At 37.9% G+C, this 24,109-nt stretch overlaps 1 protein-coding gene across 6 annotated transcripts in view; it reads right to left on the bottom strand.

Moving 5' to 3' along the window:
- Positions 1-24,109, bottom strand: part of TTLL7 (tubulin tyrosine ligase like 7) — a 127,297-nt gene that overhangs the window by 81,483 nt on the left and 21,705 nt on the right. For 3 of the 6 annotated variants that reach the window (XM_074376143.1, XM_074376147.1, XM_074376140.1), the window contains exons 2-4: positions 4,249-4,449; positions 3,907-4,038; positions 568-689 (exon numbers count right to left, since the gene is read on the bottom strand). In XM_074376143.1, the coding sequence (XP_074232244.1) occupies positions 568-689; positions 3,907-4,038; positions 4,249-4,273 (279 nt within the window). In that variant the 5' untranslated portion in view covers positions 4,274-4,449. Of the gene's footprint in view, positions 1-567; positions 690-3,906; positions 4,039-4,248; positions 4,450-9,890; positions 9,980-13,085; positions 13,166-24,109 lie in introns of all 6 variants that reach the window. The other 3 variants (XM_074376142.1, XM_074376141.1, XM_074376144.1) reach the window with 3 other exon arrangements.

Genomic DNA, 24,109 nt, shown 5'->3' with positions numbered 1-24,109 from the left:
ATTACTTTTGGTATTCTAGATTTACCATATTCAGACAGATAAGCACTGTAGAAAGACTGGTAAAAATGGACTTACTTGTTCCCAGTCAATTTTGTATTACTTCCTATACTAACAGATGAAGAAGAACCATACAAAATGTCAACTGTCTAAAATTCCATGTATTCGGCTTTTTATTTTTTTAATATAAGTTTGTGTTACGTTCTAAAAATAAAAGAATGCGCCAAATTACACACAGCTGACATTACATGGGATTTCTGCTTTCAGATGTCTTTATGCAACCTATCCCACCTCGCTCATTTTCAAGCATAAAGCAGAGCAACAACCTAGGAAGAGTGTTCTCCTACCAATTCCTCCTTAAAGACGGAAAGGGCGTAGAAGTTAAATTTAAAAGGATGCAGTCTTCATGCAAGGGATCACCACAACTGGACAGCAACAAAACAGACTATTCAGGTAAGTTAGACTGAAATTTAATGTGTCAACATACTAAAAACCCTATCTAAAGAAAATTATAATGGAATTCTGGTCACTTTCCTACTGATCAGTAATTGGTCATGATTAATTTCCCACCTGGTAATTTTGCAGCTCAGCGATCTTCTCCTGCTGAACAGCAGAATCACACCAAATAAGGTTACTTGTTTCATCCTCATCTGGAGTTTTCATAAATCCCATTTCATCTATTACTAAACGAACTGCAAGTAAACAGTTAAGTTAAACCAAAAGTAAAATGCTTCTGAAATACGTTCATTGTGAAAAGTATTTTGATATATACAAATTTTAGCTCATAGTCCTTCATTTGTAAAATATCCCTTAGTTACAGCATAGCTTCATTTTTAGCTACAACAATTTATCTCATGCCATATTATACTCAACAGTAATTGAGAACTGTTTTTCAGGTTGCACCCGACATCTGTAGGTTCAGTCCTCTGAGATTTAACAGGTACACAACACCGTCAAAGAGTTCAGTGATTATTCACAGCACAGTGGGACATACACACACAGAGCTGAGATAACACCTCTGCCCAGAAAAATGTACTTTTATGGCTTTTTCATGACCTTGGGCTAGGTACAAAAGAGAAGAGGTAAAAATAGTGCCTGATCATCATCCTACACTTTCCACCTCCCTAGTTCAAATTATTTTTAGCAGTTAAAACCAAGTCAGCTATATTGACTCAGGATACAAAATAATGAAGCAGAATTACAGTAGAGATTTGGAAACTGGCCCTCCTATCTGCTCCCAACCCTCTAATTCTATTGAAAAAGTTTATGCTCAGAGAAAATCTTGGTTTTTAGTACAAACTACTCATGCGCTCCTCTCTGATTTGGATATTGCGATTCACATGATGACATTTTTCTTTCAATGAATTTCAAGTTTAGAGTAAATATCAGCAAATACTTAGGATAAATTTTGGGTTCCAACAGAATTTGGAGTCTTAGTAGAATGGTGTAACTATATAGCAGTGCTCTGATGTTTATATTTAAATGTTTTTCTCTTCCTGCCCTATATATGGGGAGAAATGGGAAAAAAGGACTCATTGTCTGAATGTACTTGGCTCAAGTATGACACTGATGACCAGACACCTGTCAGTCTCAAGTCCTGGGGACTCTTGATTGCTTTCTGGCTGAGGAGAAAGGGCTTTTTATGTAATAATGCCTAAAACACAAGCAGAATAAAAGAAGAGGACAGTGATTGGAGACAGCTGAAGTAGGGGAGGGGAGTGGGGGTGAAGTTGCTTTTTCCCATGAGAGGCTTGGTAAACCAACCATAGGCTTGTTCTGAAGGTCCAGGGGCCCGTGTACAACACAAGCCTTGGGGAAAGGGCTGTTCCTCTCACGTCTGCCACAGACCACCGTGCAGCTTTGGAGCCCTGCGGGCCCAGGAGCTTCGGTGTCATCCAGCGCTCACGGGGAGGGCACGGACAATGGTGACACGGCCCGGAGGAGTTCTTTCACTGGCTCCCAGCAGAAGACAATGACGCGGCCAGACCAGCAGCTCAGGAGCAGGCCTCTTCCTGAGTGCATGGAAGACACTGCCCCAGGCCTCTCAGAAATAACGGGGGAGACCTTGATGAGAGAAAGGAACTGGTGGCAGTCAGGGATGGAGGGAGCAGACTGAGCTAGTAAGATGTGGCTGTTAATGTACACATGAGCGGGTGAGGCTGTGAACATTCAGGTTACGTAACAGTGGTGGGGAAGACCCCTTCTTTCTTGAGAGTCACGAGGCCAAATGTGTCAGGTCAGTCACATACAAATCTCTTTCACTATGAAAGCCGAAGCTTGGAGAGCTGACAAAGTTGCACTTCAAAGAAAAATACAATGTTGGGTATTAAACTGTCACTTTTTTTTATCTAAGCTATTTAATCATATTTTCGTTTGAACTGAAATTTTAGAAATCGATTGGCATCTTTTTAAGCATACCATCCCCACTGTATAGAAAAGAAATGCCTTTAAAGTGTCAGTTCCAAATGGAAGGCGGTTGGCAGCTAAAGCCTAAAGCCATGCTTTTAAACACCGGTCTTTTAGGAATGCTCTTAGAAAAAAAAAAAAGAGGTAAAATAATTGCCTCTGTATTGAATTCTTACCAAACCAAACTCCCTCTTGGTAAAAGAGAGATAACCTTACCAGCCACTTTTCTCACATTCCCTTTGCATAGTTATGTACCCCTTTCTCCCATCTTTCTTCTCACCATTTAGTGAAAGTTACCAAAAATACATTCCTTGCAAATTTGTCCTATTTTTTTTTTTTTTTTTGCCTTGACCCATAGAGCTTTTAGAAGCCGTTCAGGGGTTTTAAAAATAGGAATCCATGCAACAACTCTAAATTTTAGACACAGAGGACACCTTAATGTTCCTCAATTTAAATTTCAATTCATATTTATTTAGGCAGTATGATATAGTAGAAAGAACACTACATTTGGAAGCAAATTACTTCAGATTCAAGTTCTGCTTTTGCCATCTGTGTGACCTCGGGTAAGCTGCTAACCCTCATTGAGCTTCAGTTTCTTCAACTGTGCCTGAGGGACATTTTAAAAAATAATACTGTGAAATTTCATAATGTATTAATTATAGGACGACTGTGAGAATGTAGTTCACTCTGGTGAATTACTGTAAATGGAAATGTGGCCGTCAACGATTAACAGGTAATAGGAATTAGTATCCTTAAGGGTTCACACGATCTTCTTCAACTCTTTCAATGCAAAGTTATTTTTAAAAAAGAGGAAGATTATTTGAGTACTTGTATTCATAATGAGGGGCAATGCTGAGCAAAAGTATCTTAATTTAAAGCAGTTAATTTTTTAGTTATTTTCTCCACTACAGATACAGTTTACACATATAAACCAAAATCCTATTAATAATAAGCAACAGTATCATCAAAATAATTTTTAAAGCATAGAGAGAAATACATTTTTACACTATTCCTTAAGTCAGGTTCTCATTGTTTAATATGAATCTCTAATTCGGCACTTTTTATTTTACACTTAACATATGAATCTGTTTTTTAAATGACTTACAAAGTAATGAATGTTACAGACTAAACATAATTTGAGTCTCAGTAAAAATGTTTTAGAATAATACAGTTTTCCTAAGCACATCTATATTTAAAGATTAGAGCTAGAACCATTGGGTTTTGCTGTTCGTATTATTTTATATTTGATTTAAAAATTAAGTATTAATCAAAATCATATATATTTAATCCAATCCTATCAATAACTAATGCTTTTTAGTTTACACTGATGTTCTATTTGATTACTGATGTGTTAAATATCTCATAAAAAAGAAAGTTTTATATAAGGCATTTAAAAATCTATTGCATAAAAGATAATTCTCTCTCTGAATTTCTACATTGTTTTCAACATCAGACTAGTTTTTCCAACAATTATGAAAATCTCATGATTCTGAGGAGACCTACCAATTTCAAACTTTGTCCCAGCAACATTGGCTGTAATGGTTCCCTTCTTTTTCTTCTTTCTGACTTTCCTTTTCATTGTGCTTTGATAAGGCAATTCTTTATTCAGATCCAGGGGGGAGGGTCCCTGAATAACTTTAAAAGAAATGTAAACCAACCAAATATCACTGAAATAACAAAAATTCCACACCAGAGAATAAAAATGTACCCCCCCGACAAGGCAAAATTATAAATTCTAGTACTTTAAGAGCCCCCAGTTAATTTTTAATTCTTAAAAAAGGATCAGCCATGATGATCTATCATTCATACATGTAATAGGTCACAGGATTAAAGCAACCTGCTTACCTCGTTCTTGCGGCAGAGACGGCATTATTGCCTGCGCCAGTTTAAAAGCAGTGTGTGTTGCTGTTCCAAGCTCTCAGGAAGTCTGGAAGGCCTGCATCGGTCTAAGTGGGATATGGCTCCAAATCACCAAAAGTTCCTATCATATTATCTTGGTGGAATTCTTGGATTTCGGGACACTGAAATTAAGGAATAAGAAGGTACCTGCAGGGATTTTAAAGCAACAACATTTACAAAACAACTTTTATGACATTTTTCTGATATATTCCAATACTACTCTCTTTAAAAAGCCAAGTGCAGGTGAATGTTAATGTATTTAAGCAACAAATATTTGTTAATTTATCAAACCTTATGCAAAATGTCAAGCAACAGTTCCTTGTTATAAAAAGTGAACAGTCTAGAGGAGGGGGTTTTATATAAGTCATGTATCATATTTACATACAATAAAGAACATGCCTGACACAAACAATAAAAATAACAGTACTCACTACCATTTACCGAACACTTACTACCTTAAGCCACTTACGCCACTTAATCTTTCAATGAAACTATGAGGTAGAAGCTTTTATCCCCATCTAACAGGTAAGTAAATTGAGCTCAGAATGGACAAATCTTTTCAAAGAAAGGAATGACAAAGTGGAGATTAAAATAACATCTCTCTGATGTCAAAACCAGTGCCCTTAACCATGACCCATGCAACCTTTAACCCAATGCCTGAAACCACGCTGCAGCCCCGCTTTTAATATGAAACAGTAAAGTAAGTGCTCGTGCCAGGGGAGGGGTCACATGCTGACAGAACAGAGAAAACACTAATTCCCTTTCATGGTGTGTGTGTGCTGGGTTGGGTGGTGGGGCGGGGCTTCATAAAACAGACCACATTTGAATTATGCCTTGAAAAAAAACCATGAAAGGCAGAAAACAGGAGGAGTCATTACCACAATGATCTCATTTGGGCACACAGAGGAACACAATAAACATTTTTTAATGAATGAACTAATTAGATGTGGCTACACCCAATATGGCCTCTATTCCGCTTCACTTATATTTCCATTGTGTGTGTGTGAACCTAGGTGTTTACGCCCGGACTGTGCTATACTCCCCGGTCTACACGATCAACTTTCCAATTTCTGCCTTCATATTTTAAGAATCTTCGAGTTCTTGCAAAATGTCTCTAAACATAATGAAACCTTAAGAAACCTATCATGATAAACAAAGGCGTGATATCAACACCATCATCATGAGATGATCAGGTTTGTCAGAAATATTTAAAAATTCAGCTACGTCAGATGGAACTCTCATACACATCACTGCCAACAATCATTATTAGCAATAAGATTCATTATTTAAGAAAAACTACAACTTAATCATTCTTACTAGAATAATTCTCTAGAATAATTCAATATCAAAACTAGGGGACTATTATTTATTACAGACCAGCTGTGGGCTGGCACTATATTAAGAACTTAAAATATTCTAACTCATTAACAAACTTGGAACTTAGGTATTATTTCCCCTAATTTTCCAGATATAGAAACTAAGGCTAAATAAGGTAACTAAATCAAGGTAACAGCCAATGAACAGAAAACTTAGGCTTTGAACCCAATTCTGTTTGGTTATCTGCTCTATTCACTGAGTCCCACTACTTTCAGACAGCGTGCTAATATGGCATATAGACGTAGAAGAAGTGTGCAACCCTATTGCAGTGATAGTGAGACACGGGTGTACTCTGGGAATTCACAATACTTGAAAGCAAACAGTGAAATCACAGCAAACATCCCTAACCTGATGACAGCTCCCAATTTCAAGCTGCAAACAGACTAGATCATTTTTCAGAATAAAAGAAAGGAGTAGTCTAAAGTTCAGTTTGATTTCTTGCTGGAAGTTCTCTGATACCTCAAGGAGGTAACTATTTGAGTTTACAAGTCCCTGTCCAACATCTTGTTACTGGAGTAAACAAAGACCCTCTTATGAGAACAGAGTACTTATTACATTGAAAGTAGGTGACAAAGTCAACGAGAGTTTGAGAACAATGTTTGCCTAACTGCGCTAACAGTAAGTTAATAATTGTTGTAGGCTGTAAAAACATTTATTAATTTCTGACTTAAACATGAGCCTAATGACTTTTAATCTGTATGGAGCGCAAAGCAAGAACTGTTATCCCTTCCCCTAACCACACAGGAATTTAAAGGCCTTAAAATTATTCTCTCCATAGGTTTGCTTTACCTAATTCCAATTACGGTTTGGTGAATAACAATAAAGGTGCTCAGACAAACTCAAGGACTTCATTCTGCCATCCCAAATCTAACCATTTCACTTTATTCTAAGGAGGAGATTTGAGATGACAGGTTGATCACACCACGCAGATGAGCCACAGTTACCTACTTTCCAAAAAGAGAAAGCATGTTTCAGTTACCTGCAAAATACTTTAAGCCAAGGGCTTCTAAGTTTGGATGCACAACAGAATCACCGGAGATTTTGAAAATCCTGGTGTCCAGGCCACACCCTAGACCCAGGTGGGGCTTAAGCTCAGTATTTTTAAAGCTCTCCAAATGATTCTAGTGTACAGCCAAGGCTGACGACCTCTGCTGTCAGCACATACTTGCACTAAAGCAAATAATAGCTAATTACAACATACACATATAAAATTGTAAGAAAAATGTAAAACAAAGACGAAAACTCTTGAACTATATGAAAAAGGTCAAATGGAAAAAAGTCATCTATAAAAATCCTCATGTCTAGTTCAACTAAATATATTGGGAGAAAAAAGAATTAGGAAATAAACAGAAACTGATTTCTAAGATAAATAATTTAATTTTGCAAATAAGCCATTTCCAAAAGGAATCAATTTACCAAAATTTCAAGCAAATGGTGACCTTAAATGCAGAACTTTTAAGTGCTACCACGCAAAAGAATAGACACACAAGACTGAAACAACAAAAAAATAAGTCCAGTACATTTGTGATAGAGTACCATTTCTTCCCAGTCCTTCCTGTTGAATTTCTACCCATCACTTAAAACCCAGAGAAATTTCCACTTGTTCCTTAAAAATTCCTCTGATCATGTCTGAAAAAATTCATTTCTCCCTCTGCCGGTCTATCCTAGGGACCATTACTTGTACCTGCATCATATCACCAATCCCAAACCAAGAAGGTAAGCTCTGGGAAAACAGTGGTTTTCTTCTATCTTGTTCAACCCTCCACTCCTAGAGCCTAGAATAGTGCCTAACACAGTGCTTAATAAGCACTTCTTCATGAATTTAAAAATCAATCAAATAATTAATGACACCAGGGAGTAAGAAGAGGCATTGTGGAGCTATGAGAAGCAAATACATATTTACAACATGTTACTTTCACATTTTTTAATGAAAAAAGCAAAGTACATAGAAGTTTACATTTGGGTAAAACAGTAGGCGAGTACACGGAGTATACCCAGAGTCGTGGTGGCCTGCGGCAGCTGGGGGCAGAGCGAAGGGCGGCTAACTTTCGTGCACACCCTTCAGTGCCCCGTGCCTGAAGTACCTGCTCAAAAAGTTAAGTCTACGTGATAAAAGTTCGTGTCAACGTTGTCATGTTGCTAACAAAAACCATCGAATTTTGCATTTCATTTAGACGAAAGTATGATACGGTAGAAAGAGCACTAAACAAGAAGTCAATTAGAATTCTTATCCTTTACTCTGCAATTTACCAGATAGATGACTTAATTTCTTAATACGCAAAAGAAAGGAATTGATTCATTCCAGCCCTGAAGTCTATAAAATGTCAACCCCTGAGAGCAGCATTGCCGGTGTTCTGGATGACAACAAGACGAAGACACAAGTTCTTCTGTGTAAAAAACATGAGGGGAATCAGCCCTTCTCCAACAATCTCCCAAAATCCATGCTCTGATGAGTGCCATATATGGGCTCTTTGTACATATCTGTGCATTTTTAGCTTACCGTAAATTACTAAATAATCTAACAAATGGTCAGTGGAACCAAAATTAGAGCTGAATTGAAAATATGTCAAATAATATTAAATAAAAATGTAATAAAAGCTATTTTTCTGGTGATAAGGGGAAAGGTGGAGAGACCCAAATAAACCAGTGGACTAAGCACTTCCACTTAACTTTGCATTTTGTCCACACAAAGTACATTTGATTATAATTTTACATATGGCAAAATTTAGTTTCCATGGATAAGTAATCCGCCCAAAGTCACGCCTTAATAAGCAACAAGCAAGTGGTTTTCTCTAAAGCCCATGATTTTCCCCCCACTTTTTGTACTACCTTCAAAATTCAGCCTTTAAACGTGACACATTAATGATTTCACAAAGATGCCTAACCCTGCTTGACTGGAACCATTTTAAAAGCTAGGGCATGAGAGCAAGAGAATCCAACTGTGGTTTAAAATGTGGATGAGATAACAAAGTTGCATCAGATTTCGTCTCTCTTCTTGGAACACCTAGGCAGCTGGCCGTGTCCAGATCGTCTTCCTGTTCGTCCCTCACGGATGTGCTGCAACTGAACACACACTGCTATGTATCAGGTACTGTCCTCGGTACACAAAATGGATACAAGTCTTCTTTCTCTGTGGTGCTTGCATTTGAGTGGGGGAGAGACAAACAATAACAGTAAACATTTTAAATAAGTAAAGAAAACGCTAAGTTCTGTGGGGGAAAAAACAGAGCTGGGAGTTAGATCAGGAGTGCGGGATTAAGAAGATTAACAGTTTTAAATATTGTATCCAGATAGGCCTCCTTGGGGATGACATATCCAGGAGAGCAATGACTTGCTATCATGAGTGTAGTCGATAAAAAAATATTATGCACACGTGCACACACGGGCATGTAAGCCTGTGTAGATGCGAATGTGTGTGAGCGGGAGGAAGTGTGGACACCTGCTACTTTCTCTGGGACCCAACAGTCTCTAAGCCCTTCACCATGGTTCTTCTTCCTAAATCCTAGTTTTCCTCTGTCTTCATTTCCTACATGCATTTTTAAATTTCTTTTTTCACATTGACAAGGAGTAGAACCAATGTGTTTCACAATGTATGCAACTGGTTTTACATAAATTATGATTGTGTATCACTTTTCTGAAGGGGGAGGGGCCAGAAAGATCCCCCCCCAACCTGGTGTCCCCAGTAGTGACATCGGATTTTTACACACTCCTGGCGATTCTCTCTGGTTCTTGGCTCCTAGCATCACGGGTTTTGGCATCTGGCTCACTCTCACTCCCCTTTCAGACTTTCAGTTCTCAAAACCCATCCAAAAACACTTTTATTAGTCAATCCAGGCTCACAATGCTGCAGCAACAACTCCCACATCTCAAGAGCTTGAAGCAATTCAAGTCTATGTCTCGATCAGGCTACACACCAACTGAGGGAGACGGGCGGGACGCTCCACATATCACAGTCACACAGAGACCCAAGCTGTCAGAGCAGCCATCATCCTCATCGTCCAAACAACAACCAGTCCCTGTGCCAGAGGGAAAGAGCCTCTTGAAGGATCTCACCCAGACAACTTAAGGACACATATAATTTCTGCTCACAATTCAATGGCCTGAAGCAGTCGCATGACCCCAGCCAACAAGAGTTAGGAAGTGCAATCATATCAAACGCCTTGGGGAAAAAAAGCCAGTAAGTAACACTAACAACCATCACAGACTCCGACCTTGATTCCTCCCTGTTGGAACCGAGCCATCCACCCTAGACACTCTTTTCTAGTTCTCCATAGCTCCACTTCATAATGCTCTCCTTTGCCTGGAAAAAAAAAAAAAATAGCTGAGATTCTGTATTAGGTCCAGTCTATCTCCTGGCTTTACACAGTGGAGAACTAACCTTCTCTATGCTGAGCTGCCATGGACTGAAATAACAACGGTGAGGAGGAGGAAGAAGAGGAGGAGGAAGGGGAGGGTAGAGCTGACCTCGGTCACTTATGTAAAACACACTACACACCAGGCACTCTTCTATGTTTCTGCATGTGAAACTCTGACCTTCCCAACCCTAAATGGTGTCCTTTATTACTATCCTCACAGACAGGTTAAAGAAAAGCAGTATAATGAACAATGATAGTAAAACACAAATTATAAGAATATTTTAAAACGACAGCAATTCTGCAAATTTGCCTCAAGATAATTCTCTTTGGATTCCTAAACTGTTATTATCCGATGAAAGATGTTTCAATTACTATTTCAAGAAAAATGAAAAATAATAAATGTAGCAAAAATTAGATCCAATTAAGCTTTACTTTGTGGGGGAAATACTCGCCACACACATAATGTATTATTTGCAAGTAGCAGTCAGAAATCTATCACATCATCAAAATCATCCAAATAAGGCAGTTGGTTTTTTCAGGTACAAAAAGTAGTATTTCCAAACATCAGGTCATAAATACCATTTTGTCCATCTTTGTGCTTTAAAACATCGTTAAATTTCAGCACTTGGTCCCCCAACCAAATGTGACACATTATTTTTATTTTCAAAGAAATGTTTTTTTCTTACGTAAATATAAGGAAATGAATGTAAATGAAACGTGCCACTTTTTAAACGTGGCACATAATTTTAAACATGGCACGCGATTCACATAAATCTGAAGCGTTTCTTATTTGTTTTAAATATTGTTAGGATTAGATTCAACGTGAGCCCAGGGCCACCAATTTCAGTTTTAATGTGCATGCTAATCACCCGGGTATACTGCTAAAGTTCAGATTCTGATTCCTTAGATCTCAGGTAGGGCCCGAGCATCTGCATTTCTAACAAGTTCGCAGATACACTGGCCCACAAAGCACACTTTGTAGGGCAAGACTTGAGAGAACCACCATGCTTACTACTAAGCCGATACAAATTTTTTAACTTAAAGCCTTTCTTTATAATATGTAAAAATCATGACGTTACAAAACAACTTTAAAAATCGTGCAGTGACGCGAAATTGTATGTTAATGTTAAAGAGGCTCATGCGTCAAAAACATTAAAATTAAATGTAAAAGGTTGAGAAATGTTGGCCTAGAGCAGTGATTCTCAAAGTCTGCTCCCAAGACCAGCAGCATCAGCATCCCCTGCAAACTGCAAAAAGGCAAGCTCAGACCCAACCCGAGACCCTCCGAACCAGGAACAGGGGTGAGGCTCCCCCACTGGCAAGCCCTCCAGGTGATTCTGAGTTAGCTAAAGTTTGAGAACCACTGGACTAGACGGCCAAGGGCTGGGGGCATGCGCAGACTTCAGGAAAGTCAGGGCTATCGCTCACTCCTGGAGTCTGTTCCCTCCTCACTGGTCTTTCGAAGCAAAGCCATGTAGATGACTTAGAAGCCACCTGGCCAAGAAACAAGTGACAAAAAAGGGCCTTGCCACACAGGGGAAGCAGCTGGAAAGGCAGACATCTGCTACGAAGGATCTCATCTGCTACTGCAGACAGCCCTGCTAATTAAGCGGCAAGACGGTTTACACCCCTTGCCTGAGCCCAAACCAGTCACCAATGCTGACCAACAAAGTCATGAACTTTAAACATAAGCCATCTACCAAAAATAATGAAATATTTGAGGATTAACAACCACCACAAAGATCAATTATATACTCGCTACTCTTTAGTATTGGTCCAGGAGCGTGGGACTTTGATCTGAAAAGGTCACAGACAGCAGAAAAACGGTGGGGGAGGGGACGAAGTGATCATCAATCAACAAGAGGTGCATACCCTGCGGGACCCTCATACAGTGGAGGCCCTCGACACAAGAGCAGATGCAGGATCTAGAACTACATGACCAGCCTCACAGCCAACGCGGATCAAAAAAGCTGAGGAATACACACTGCAGTACATCACTTACGTGAAGTTTAAAAGTATTACAATAATACGTGATGCACATTGAGATACAGCTGCAGATCTCTTATGAGTTCATGCATATGAAATGAAAGTGTGAAGAACTACATGGGAATGGTAAACACCAGGTCTGATACCTCTTGAGAGAAAGGGAGAGCTCCCAAGAGCCAGTCCCGTTTTACAAACACTGAGCACCCCTGTTCTCACCCACGCCAAAGGTGTGACTCTTAATATAAAGAGTGAATGTACCTTTATCATTTTAACCTGTTGAAATAATAAGTAGAGATGAAATAAGCAAAACGCTTTTGCTTGAACCACTGTATGTCTCCTGAGAAGCATTTTGTTCTAAGCTAGACTGTTGGAAATTTAGGTCCAGTCCTGACTCATGAGCAATGTGGTGGGGTCACTGAAGGACTTCAAGAGGAGTAACATAATGCAGCTTTCTTTCTGGTAGGTTACACCAGCAGTTATTGTGGGAGCTGGATGGGAGAGGGGCAGGAGTGGGGACGGGGAGTCTCAGGAGGGTGTTGCTAAAGTCCAGGAGACAGGTGGAAAGGGTTTGATCATGGATAGAAGCACAGGCACAGGGAGAAAGAATACTCCTGCTACAGAAGAACAGCAGAGTTTGGTGAGGAAGAAGGAAAATGATCTGGGATGATCTACAGATTTCTGGCTTAGGAGAAGTGGGTGGAAGGTGGTACCAAAGTGGCAGAAAGAAGCGCCACTTACGGGGATACAATGGTTTCAGTTTCATATTTGCAGAAAAGGATAGGGGGGGAAAACAGAAAATAAGACAATAGAATTAGTGACTGAAAATAAGGAAAACCTCTAGTTTTATAAATAAAATGTTTTTAGTTAAGCACAGAAAGGTCCCTTCCAAAGCATAACTGCTCCTATTTCTGTGTTTTCTGCCAAGAAAAGACAATAGATTTTCAAAACGCCCAGCTGCCTGACTGGTGAAAAAATGACATCACCCAAACTACTGTCATAACAATAATACATGGCTGCCACTCATTGTGTGTATAAATTAAAAGGGTTTTTAGAGAAGCTACTTACTCCCTGGACATAGAAACTTTTGTCTCCCTTTCTCAGACGGGGTATAGTCTCAAAAGCTAGATCTGTAGTGTGTTCTAGACCTAAAAAAAAAAAAAAAAAGAAAAATGTGATCAACCACTTCTAAAAACCCAGTAGGGGGCCAAGTGTGACATTATATAAGAACAAACAGAACTATTTATTCATTCTAATAACAACATTGACCTTGAGCAACAGTTGCTCCCACCAACACACTGCTTGTTTATATTTCAAATTGCTTTAGCCTGCTTAGTATTTGCTCAACGTTTACAATTAAAATACAGCACCCATACAAAATTCCACTAAGCTCTGTGGAACCCCTTGCCTTTGGAATTTAGCCTAGTATGACATGAAAAAGGAGGGACTGATAAATGGGTAATGATAACACAGCATACTTTGAAGGTATCTTTTCCTTATTAATAGCTGTATTTCTAGTACTTAGGAAAGGCAAAAAGCCCACTCAGTAAATGTTGAACTAAATAATTTTAGTTCAAAGCAAGTAGTAGCTATAAGTCAGTTGTTAAAGTGACAGAAGACAAGATAATTTCACACTGTAGCTATCAAATGCTTAAGTACAGGTAAAAGATGTTTTGGGTACATTTCTCCTAGAACACAGTGCTGCAGTTCTATGTAATGCTCTAGTAGCCTAAAAGAAAGTCTCTTTTGCTCCCTAGAAATAACACGTTATTTTTATCAATTAACTTTTTGCATATAGCACTCACTTTTGTAAATCCATTTGCCTCCTCTCATCCCGTTACCCTGCAAAGAGCTGTACAAAATCCAGGACTGCTGAGCCTCACATCCTCAAAATACCCAACCCAGGCTGGACCACACAAAGAGCTCGCCCTTGTTCTAAGCTACAGAGCTGGAATTGAAGGTTCTTTGGACCCAACTTTCCATAACTTTCTATAACCTAGATCACAAGGTGAAAGAGAGGGACTGAGGGAAGTGGAGAATTTCTAAAATATCCGGTTCTCTGTTCTCTGCCAGAAAATCCACAATAGATACCAAAATGTGCAGCTGGTGAGCCAATGACATCACCCCAATGTCATCGGGTGCCAGCATTTCTAGTTTCAAATGTCCAAAACTTAACTCTTTGACTTCTTATGTTCCTTATCTTGGTAAAGGCATCACTATAGCCAAGTATCCAAGAGACAGAGAAGTTAGAATCACCTTTAACTCTTTCTTTGACCTCTATGTTTGATACTCATTCAATGCACACCCCATTACCAAGTTTAGGCTATGTTTAGTTTTATTATCTACTTCTAGAGTAAGTTTTAAATCTTAAATGTATAAAATTCACTGGGTTCTTAAGCCTCCTGTGTGATCCATATCAGTTCATAAGTTAACGCATGTAGAAAGACTGCTAGCTACCTACCTAATAGCCATTTACTAGTTCTTCCTTGGTAACAAAACACCTATTGGCTCATTATTAGAGGTGGCATTGTACTTATCTAAACAATTACATCTCCCAGACTTCCTGACAGGTATAGACGGCCATGTGACCAAGTTCCGGCCAGTGAGGTAGAAGTGGAAGTATCTGAGCACGACTTCCCAGTAAAAGGGAAGTAGACAATTGGTGGACACTTCCTTCCATCCCAGAATACAAATGTGATTGCAGGAGCTGCAACAATTCAAAGTGACATTGGTTTTGTCATGGAAATGCTACCTCAGTCTTGGACTGCCTACCTCTAGGGGAAAAAAAAAAAAAAAAACTCTCCACCTTGTTAAGCCACTGTTATTTAAAGTTTCTGTCACCATCAGCTAAATGTGCCTTCTAATGGACACGCTACTCCAACAGAGATGACTGCTTTTGTTTCTGAAAAAGATAAAGCAGCCTAAATGCAAAGTCACTGAGTCACTGGCACAATGACTTCGGGCATTTATCTTTTTTGCCAACAGCCTAATGCACCACTTTCTGTGAACAGTCATCTGAATCTCCTCCAGTGGAGCACTGCTCTCATGCCATGTGCCTTCGTGGGGTCAATGCGAATCCCAGCTCCAAGGCCAGGCAAATGACTCAGATCCAGAGTGACTGTAATTCCTTACCCTTGAGCATGGAATTGATTCAGAGACGAACACAGGATCCAACTAAGACCAGCGAGAATCAAGCCTAGAACTTGTTTTAAGAGTCTTAAAGAATGCAGGCTCTCTTCCGAGCTGGGTTTGAACCTAGAGGGCACAGGCCTGCATTGCTGGTCCTCACCTTGCCTCGGCCAGAGTCTGAGGATAAAATCAACATGCAGGAGGCAGAGAGAGAGAGAGAGAATATATTTCTCAACTTTCTGGTGATAGAAATTTAAAAATTCCTTTTTGCTTAAACCAGATTCCTAACCAATACAAAGAATAATAAACTTGGGTTCCATTTTTAACTTTGTTGTTAAATAAAGAAAATTTCTTCAAAATGTCCTTGCATAAAATGCCAGAACTCAAGTGAAATAAGAAGAGACTTCCTTGCGCGTTTCCTCCACGAGACAATTGGCTTCTAGGCATCAGCTTGAAAAATGTCTTTCAATTCATACATGCTTCAATCTCAGACACATAGCCTGGAGCACGGGAATTAAACGGCTAAGCTACCGTATCAGAAAGATGCAGTCTAGTAGGAGGTTTTTGAACCTAAAATAAGAAAATGTCCATTGTATTAATTTCTAGAATCAGGTAACTTTGTCATAGTTTTCAAATCCCTCTAAAATAAATTAAACCTCAGTACAATTAATCTTGGTCTTAGAGTTATGCAGGCGTAAGTGTAGAAAGTCTATAAGGAAAAGGGAAAATGCACAAGCCTAGGGTATACAGTGCTCTCCACGCCTCCAGCTAAGCTAAGTGAGCGTGTAATCATAAGATTTTAAGAAGGGAAAGAATAAGGCTATTTTGTTTCTAGATCATTAAACCAGGTATAAAGAGGATTTACAAGATCAACTTTTGGAAAGAAATTATATACTAATAACTTCTATCTAACAGGCCCACTATTAAGAAAACTAATTAAACTTCACTGTACTTTAATAAGTTTAGTTCATTTTAAAATAAGATTCTTTCTTGAAAGTCATGCCAGTCTGTTAAAAACACTGTATCTATCTGGCACCACAAGCTTTGCTGTGAAACCAGTCCTTTTATAGAAATGCAGAGGAAAAGAACTATTTTTGGTCCTTCTTTCTAACAAACAATGATGGACTGCGGGACTGAATTGGTGTCTGAAATTAACCAGAGTTTGATAATATCACACCCACAAATACTAAACCCCAAACAGCACAAATTTGTCTTTTAATAGCTCTTTATTCTTTCGAACTCTCTTCCCTTCTCATACAGAGTAAATAAATACTGTCAGAACGTATCATCAATCTGTTTAAAAGAATAGTTGCCTTCCATTATTTCATTATATTTCTAATTAAGGCAATAAACACTTTTTAATGCTCATCATTTATTAGGTGCTATATTGAGGGGAAAAAATGTGTGTCCTGCTTTCAACATACACATTTTTCCTTCAGAGAAGTTGCTGAGCATATCCAAAACTACCTAAAAGACAAGAAATCATCCAAAACATGCTGACATACTGAATGTATCAATATAAATATACTCAAGAATGAAAGGTGACCCTAAATATCTATAAAATTATACATGCAGCCATATATCCGCAACACGCATCTCACTGTTATAAGTTAAGCACTATACAAAATCGACAAAGCTCATTTCCATTTGTGCCTCATGGGATTTAGATTCACAATTTTTTAATCTTGCCCAGGACTCAGAGTTTTCCATACACAGGAGATAAAGATGGTGGAGCAAGAGGACATGGAGGGAGCTCACCTTCTCCCACAAGCACATCAAAAATGCATCTATATGTGGAACAACTCTCATGGAAAACTAACTGCAAACTGGCAGGACTCCTATATAATCAAGGCTGGAAGAAAGATATACACAGAATAGGGTGGAATGGGAAGAAAAGCATTAGGCAGAAAAGCACCTATGCCCCTAGGAAGGGACTAAGAGGAAAAGGGAAAACATTTGGGTGGACAGTCACCCAGGGAAGTGAGTGGGTCGAGCCACAGACTGGGCATCCCAGTCCTAGGGTCCTAAGTGTAGGAGACAAACCGCCTTGGCTGCCTGGAGAACTGCTGGGCAGACAGAAAGGCTGGGGAAGCCTAACCTCCTCTCGTGAGGAGCGTGCTGGTGCTGGCTTGCCCCCAGACCAGGTGGAGAGAAGTCTGCTCTTGCAACTGCCACCTCCCTGTGCTCCCCAGTCTGAGCCAAGCAAACATCCCAGCCAGCTCACTGCATACCACAGCTTGGCACTGTATCTAAGTACCCAGGACCTGGGAAAAGAATCAATCTAGAGACACCTAGGTGGCCCAGGAGCCTGGGATGTGGTCCACATGATGCAGCAGTGGCCACTGATGGTCCTTACCCAAACAGCAGCCCAAAAGCGGTCCAAACTTCTGACGGCAGTGCAGCCACCTGAATTGCTGTGACCACTTCACCATGCTCCCCAGTCCCAGCTGAGCCAACTCCAGCTTCACCTAGTTCATCTCATAGCCTAGCACTAAACCTGGGGCAGCCACCACAGCAAAAAAGACAAGACCATGGGCTGCATCTGAGTGGCCCTACACAAGTAGGGCAAGGGGTGGGACACCTACACAAAGAGCACATTGGGTCTCTTAAGCGCACAAATCTCACTTGTTTCAGCAATCCCCTCCTCCAGGGCAAAGGCCCCAATACAGAGAAGGAAAAACACAAGAAGGGAACAGAGCCAGCTCGAACCCAACAATCACAGCTTCCACTCCAACAACTTGAGAGCAGAATCCACTGCTGACAGAGTGGTGACAGTTACTGAGCAGAGAGGAAGTCCTGCCTCACACCCTGCACAGGCTCTAGCTTCTCCATCACCAGCCACACGACCTACCAGGGTGACAGTGGCCAGCACACCCTGAGGAAAGATGTAATTGGTGTTCACGTCAAATCCAGTCCTCCCACCAAAGGCACTGGGCAAACACAGTCCACATAAAAATGCTCCCACATAAGAACACCCCTTGAAGACCACAATAGATGAGCATCTCACCTAAATTCATAGACACAGAGGAAATTGAGTAAAATGAAAAAGTAAAGGAAGTATTCTATTAAAAGAGCAACAGAAACACCTGAAAAAGTAAGTAATGAAACAGAAATAAGCAATCTATCAGAGAATCCAAAATATTTGTAATAAAAAAGCTGTATGAATTAAGAAAGAGAATTAATCTATACACAGATTATTTTAACAAGAAGTTAGAAAATATAAAGACCCAATCAAAAATAGATAATTCAATATCTGAGATAATAAGCACTCTGGAAGCAATGAATAGAAGATTAAATGACACAAGAGAACACATAAATGATCTGGAAGATAAAATAATGAAAGTGGCCCAGTCAGAGCAGCAGACAGAAAGACAAATGAAAATAATAAAAGCAACATACAAGATCAATGGGATAACACTAAATATGCTAACATTCACATTATAGGGGTTCTGGAAGGAGACAAGAGAGAGATGGGTATAAAGAATGTATTTGAAGAAATTATGTCCGAAAAATTCCCAAATGTAAAGGAGGTCCCAAAGCACAGAAGGTCCCAAACAAGATGAAACAAAACAGAGCCACACTAAAACATATAATTAAAATGGCAAAAGATAATGAGATAATTGTAAAGGCATCAAGAGAAAAACAAAGAAGTCATATACAAGGGAATCCCCCTAAGGTGAAGAGCTGATTTCTCTGAAGAAACTTTGCAGGCCAGAAGGGTACAGCACAGTTTATTCAAAGTGCTGACAGGGAAAAACCTGCAAATGAGTACACTACACCCAGCAATATTATTATTGAGAACAGGGGAGATAAAGACCTTCTCAGCCAAGCAAAAACTTAAAACAATTCAACAATGCTAAACCTACCCTAAAAGTAATGGTAAAGGGTCTTCTCCAAATGGAAAAAAATAAGAATCTATAGGAAAGGGGAAGCCCCAGTAGGAAAGGCAAATATATAGTAGGGATTAAATATCACCTTAATAAGCCAGTGCATAGATTAAAACACAAAACACTGTAAAGGCAACTATAACTACAATAAACAGTAATGGGATGAGCATCAAGATGTAAAACATGATATAAAAACACAGAATGTGGGGGATAGAAGTAAAAAATGTAGATCTTTTAGAATGTGTTTGAACTTAAATGACTATCATTTTAAAACAAGTAGATATAATTATGAGTCAACATACATGAACCCCATGGTAATCATAGATAAAAAAAAACCTACAATTGATACATAAAAACCAAAAGGAAAGGAACCCAAGCATACTGTAAAAGAAAATCTTCAAAGCACAGTGGTAAAAACAAAAGAAGAGGAAATGAACAAGGAAGAACTACACAAACTGGAAAACAAGTAATAAAATGGCAATAAGCACATACCTACCAATAATTACTCTAAATGTCAATGGACTAAATGCTCCTTCAAAAGACACAGGATGGCTGATAGGATAAAGAAACAAGACCCTTCAATATGCTGCCTACAAGAGACTCACTTCAGGGCTAAATACACACACAGACTGGAAGTGAGGGAATAGAAAAAGATATTTCATACAAACAGAAACAATAAGAAAACCGGAGGAGCCACACTCATAGCAGACAAAACAGACTTTAAAACAAATGCTACAACAAAGGACAAAAAAGGCATAATATAACAATAACAGGACTAATACAAGGTGAAGATATTACACTAGTTAATATATAAGCACTAAATACAGGAGAATATATATATATATATATATATATATATATATATGTACATATGGCAGATATTAAAAGATATAATGAGAGAAACTGACAAGAATATAATAATAATAGGGGACTTTAACACCCCACAGACATCAATGGATAGATCATCCAGACAGAAAATTAATAAAGCAACAGTGGTCTTAAGTGACACAGTAGACCAGTTGGATTTAACTGATATCTAGAGGACATTACATCCAAAACCAGCAGAAGACACATTCTTTTCAAGTGCACATTCGTAAGAATAGACCATATACTAGGTCACAAAACAAGCCACAACAAATTTAAGAAGGTGGAAAATATATCAAACATTTTATCCAAACACAGTAGTAAGAAACTAGATATCAACCAAAGAAAGAAAAACAGAAAAAGGACAAACATGCAGAGACTAAACAACATGCTACTAAAATATCAATGGGTCAATGATAAAATCAAGGAGGAAATCAGAATATACTTCAAGACAAATGAAAATGGAAGCACAATTTTCCAAAATCTATGAGATACAGCAAAAAGAGTCATAAGAGGGACGTTCATAGCAATACAGGTCTTCCTCAAGAAACAAAGAAATAAAAAATTTCAAATAAACAACCTAATTTACCACCTAAGAGAATTAGAAAAAGAACCAAAAAAAAAAAAAAAAAAAAAAGCCCAGTCAGCAGAAGAAAGAAAGGAACTAATAGAGATCAGAGAGGAAATAAATAAAATAGAGACCCAAAAAACAATACAAAAGATTAATGAAACCAAGAGCTGTTTTTTTCTTTGAAAAGATAAACAGAATTGATAAACTTTAGTCAGGCTCACCAAGAAGAAAAGAGAGAGGACTCAAATAAAAAAAAGAAGAAATGAAAGAAGATAAATAACTGATACTAGACATATATAAAAAAATCATAAAAACAGTATGAACAGTTATATGCCAACAAACTGGACAACCTAGAAGAAATGGACAAATTTCCAGAAACACAGCCTGCCAAGACTGAGTCAGGTAGAAACAGACAATGTGAACAGACAGATCACTAGAAGTGAGATTGAATTTATAACAAAAAATCTTCCAGCAAACAAAAGACCAGGACTAGACAGCTTCACTGGGAAATTCTACCAAACATATAAAAACCTAATACCTATCCTTCTCAAACTCTTCCAAAAAATTGAAGCGGAGGGAACACTCCTAAATTCATTTTAAGAGGCCACCATTACCCTGATATGGAAACCAAAGACACTACCAAAAAAGAAAATTACAGGTCAATATATTTGATGAATATAGATACAAAAATCCTCAACAATATATTAACAAACTGAAATCAACAATACATAAAAAGGATCATACACCATGATCAAGCTGGATTTATTCCAGGGTCACAAAGATGGGTCAACATTTATGAATCAATCAATGTGATATACCACACTAACAAAAGGAAAGATAAAATCCACATGGTCATCTCAAAAGATGCAAAAAAACAGCTGACAAAATTCAACATCCATTCTTGATAAAAACTCTCATCATCAAAGTGGGTATAAAGGGAACATATCTCAACATAACAAAGGCCATTTACAATAAACCCACAGCCAACATAATACTTGATAGTGAAAAACTGAAAATTATTACTGCTAAATTCAGGAATAAGACAAGCATGCCTACTCTTGGCCACTTCTGTTTAACACCATTATTGAAGTCCTAGCTAGAGCAATCAGACAAGAAAAAGAAATAAAAAGTATTCAAGTTAGAAGGGAAGAGGTAAAACTGTCACTATTTGCAGATGACATAATACTCTATAGAGAACCCTAAAGTCTCCACCCAAAAAACTATTAGATCTGATAAATGAATTCAACAAAGTAGCAGGATGCAAAATTAACATACAGAAATCTGTTGAACTTCGATATGCTAATAATGAAATATCAGAAAGAGAAAGTGAAAAAATCCTGTTTAAAATTGCATCAAAAAATAAAATACCTGGGAATAAACTAGTCAAAGAGGTGGAAGACCTATACTCTGAAAACTATAAAACACCGATAAAGGAAATTGAATATGAGAATAAGAAACAGAAAGATACCCCATGCTGTTGGATTGGAAGACTTAATATTGTTTAAATGGCCATATTATTCATGGCAACCTACAAATTTTATGCAATCCCTATCAAAATATCCATGATATTTTCCACAGAACCAGAACAAATACTCCTAAAATTCATATGGTACCACAAAAGACCCCAGAATTAGAACATTCTTACTTACATCATGCTGGGAAATAAGAAAAGTATGCCCCTTGAATATAGAAACACCTTTCTGGGCACAGTAGGCCCTTCATAAACATTTCTTGAATTAAATTAATAATTTTAAATGATTGCTGCAAAAAAACCTTTCTATTCAATTTTATTGCTTATAATTATTTTCTCAAATATGGATATTCTTAGAAATGTATCAAGCACACCTACTTGATATTCGGTGTCAGTATTTTCCTGGGCACGTTACTCTTCCTAGGGTAATTTTTAGTAAAAGACCATGTAGGTAATAGAGTAATTTGGTAAATGAAATATTTAGATTTCTAGAGAGGACATGAATACACTAGAACCAGCTAGTCATGATGGACAATGGCTAAATGTCACAGTTTATTCTCTAGATTATACTGACTCCAATCAGTGCCACATTACTAAATTTGAAACGTTATTTACAAATGATACCTCAAATAACAGAAAATTAAATAGATGACATTTGTGTACATAAATCATCACTTTCAGAATAGCCCACTGACTTTGCTGCTATCAACAATAGAAAACTGGAACACAACATTGTAAAATGATTATAAATCAATAAAATATGTTAAAAATAAAATAAAATAAAATAAAATAAAATAAAATAAAATAAAATAAAATAAAATAAAAACAATAGAAAACTGGAGACAGGAAATAAAAATCCCAACAACTGAAATCAAACTCAAAATAATTTCAGTTATTAATCTACTTATTTTAAGGTAGCCTATAATTTTTTTCTCTCACTAAAGAAAATATTCTGGAAAGCAACAGGAAAGTACAACAAGAGCCTAAAATATGTGACGTGTTTATGCTCTTGACTTGGTAATTCCATACATAGGGATCAATCCTAATAAAATCATCCAGAATGTTGAGGCACATTTATGAACAAGGATGTACCCTATAGCAAGCCATTATTTATACCTGTAACTGAAAACAACCCAAATATATTCAACAGAGAAACTAAGTAAATTATGATATAGCCAGACAATGGGTTGTATGGTTATTAAAATTGACTATGAATAGCTTCCACTGGTGTGGGAGGCACAAGATTATTTGGCACAAGGATATGAATGATTCACAATAAATTAGATGGTACCATTCATTGTACCATGAGTGAATGAATGACGAAACTGTAGAAGACTTGATCTAATTCACTAAACCTAAAAAATATACCTCAGTTGGGATATTAAATTCACCACCTATCTGCAGTATATGTCACATTCCATTTGTTTATAAAATTGCAAAATATTTTAAAGCAAAGATACGAAAACCATCCATTAAGAATCACACGCCAGGATGAATTTTACTATTGGTACCAATTAAAACCTCTTAAAATAAACCTGAAAATTGGCAATTTCCAAAAAACCTGATTCCTAAGTAGTATGCAAGGATTATGATTGTGAATTACAACATTTTGTGTTTATTTTGGTACTCGGAATAGTTGTTAAACTACCTCAGAGGTTAACACTTCTAGAGTAAGTCAAAATGTAAACTAACTGATCCCAGATTCCAGGAATTCAAGCCAAGACTCAGATCATAGAGTAAAAATAGCTAGCACTGAAGTTACAGTGCAAGTTACACTTGTCTGAGGTGCTATCCCCACCCCGAATCAGAGAAAATTAGGAACACATGGTACATACTGAATTCATTTACAAATTTTTCCCTTTAGCAATGAACAGGAAAAAAAAAAAAAGCAAAACCCAAGAAATCTTCTTTTCCTAGTCAATCTGGGAGCAGTCCACTTTTTAAATTCTAATTTCAGTTTGAAGATTATCGATGGCATGTCCAGGTAGAAATCCCAGGAAGCAGTCAGAAATTTTAAAAATTGCTAATTAAAATAGTAATGCAGTTCTTTGCTTATCTGCCTTTCAATTAGGGGTATTAAGCAAGAGATCTGCCTTAGTTTGAAATCCCACAGAAACAAACCCTAATATGAGAATTCAAATATAAGTAGTTTATTTTGGGAAGTTCAGGA

This window comes from Camelus bactrianus, chromosome 13 (assembly GCF_048773025.1).
Source record: "Camelus bactrianus isolate YW-2024 breed Bactrian camel chromosome 13, ASM4877302v1, whole genome shotgun sequence".
Taxonomy (NCBI): Eukaryota; Metazoa; Chordata; class Mammalia; order Artiodactyla; family Camelidae; genus Camelus; species Camelus bactrianus.
Note: the sequence above shows the minus strand (reverse complement) of the source record. Positions and strands in the feature narration are given on the sequence as shown.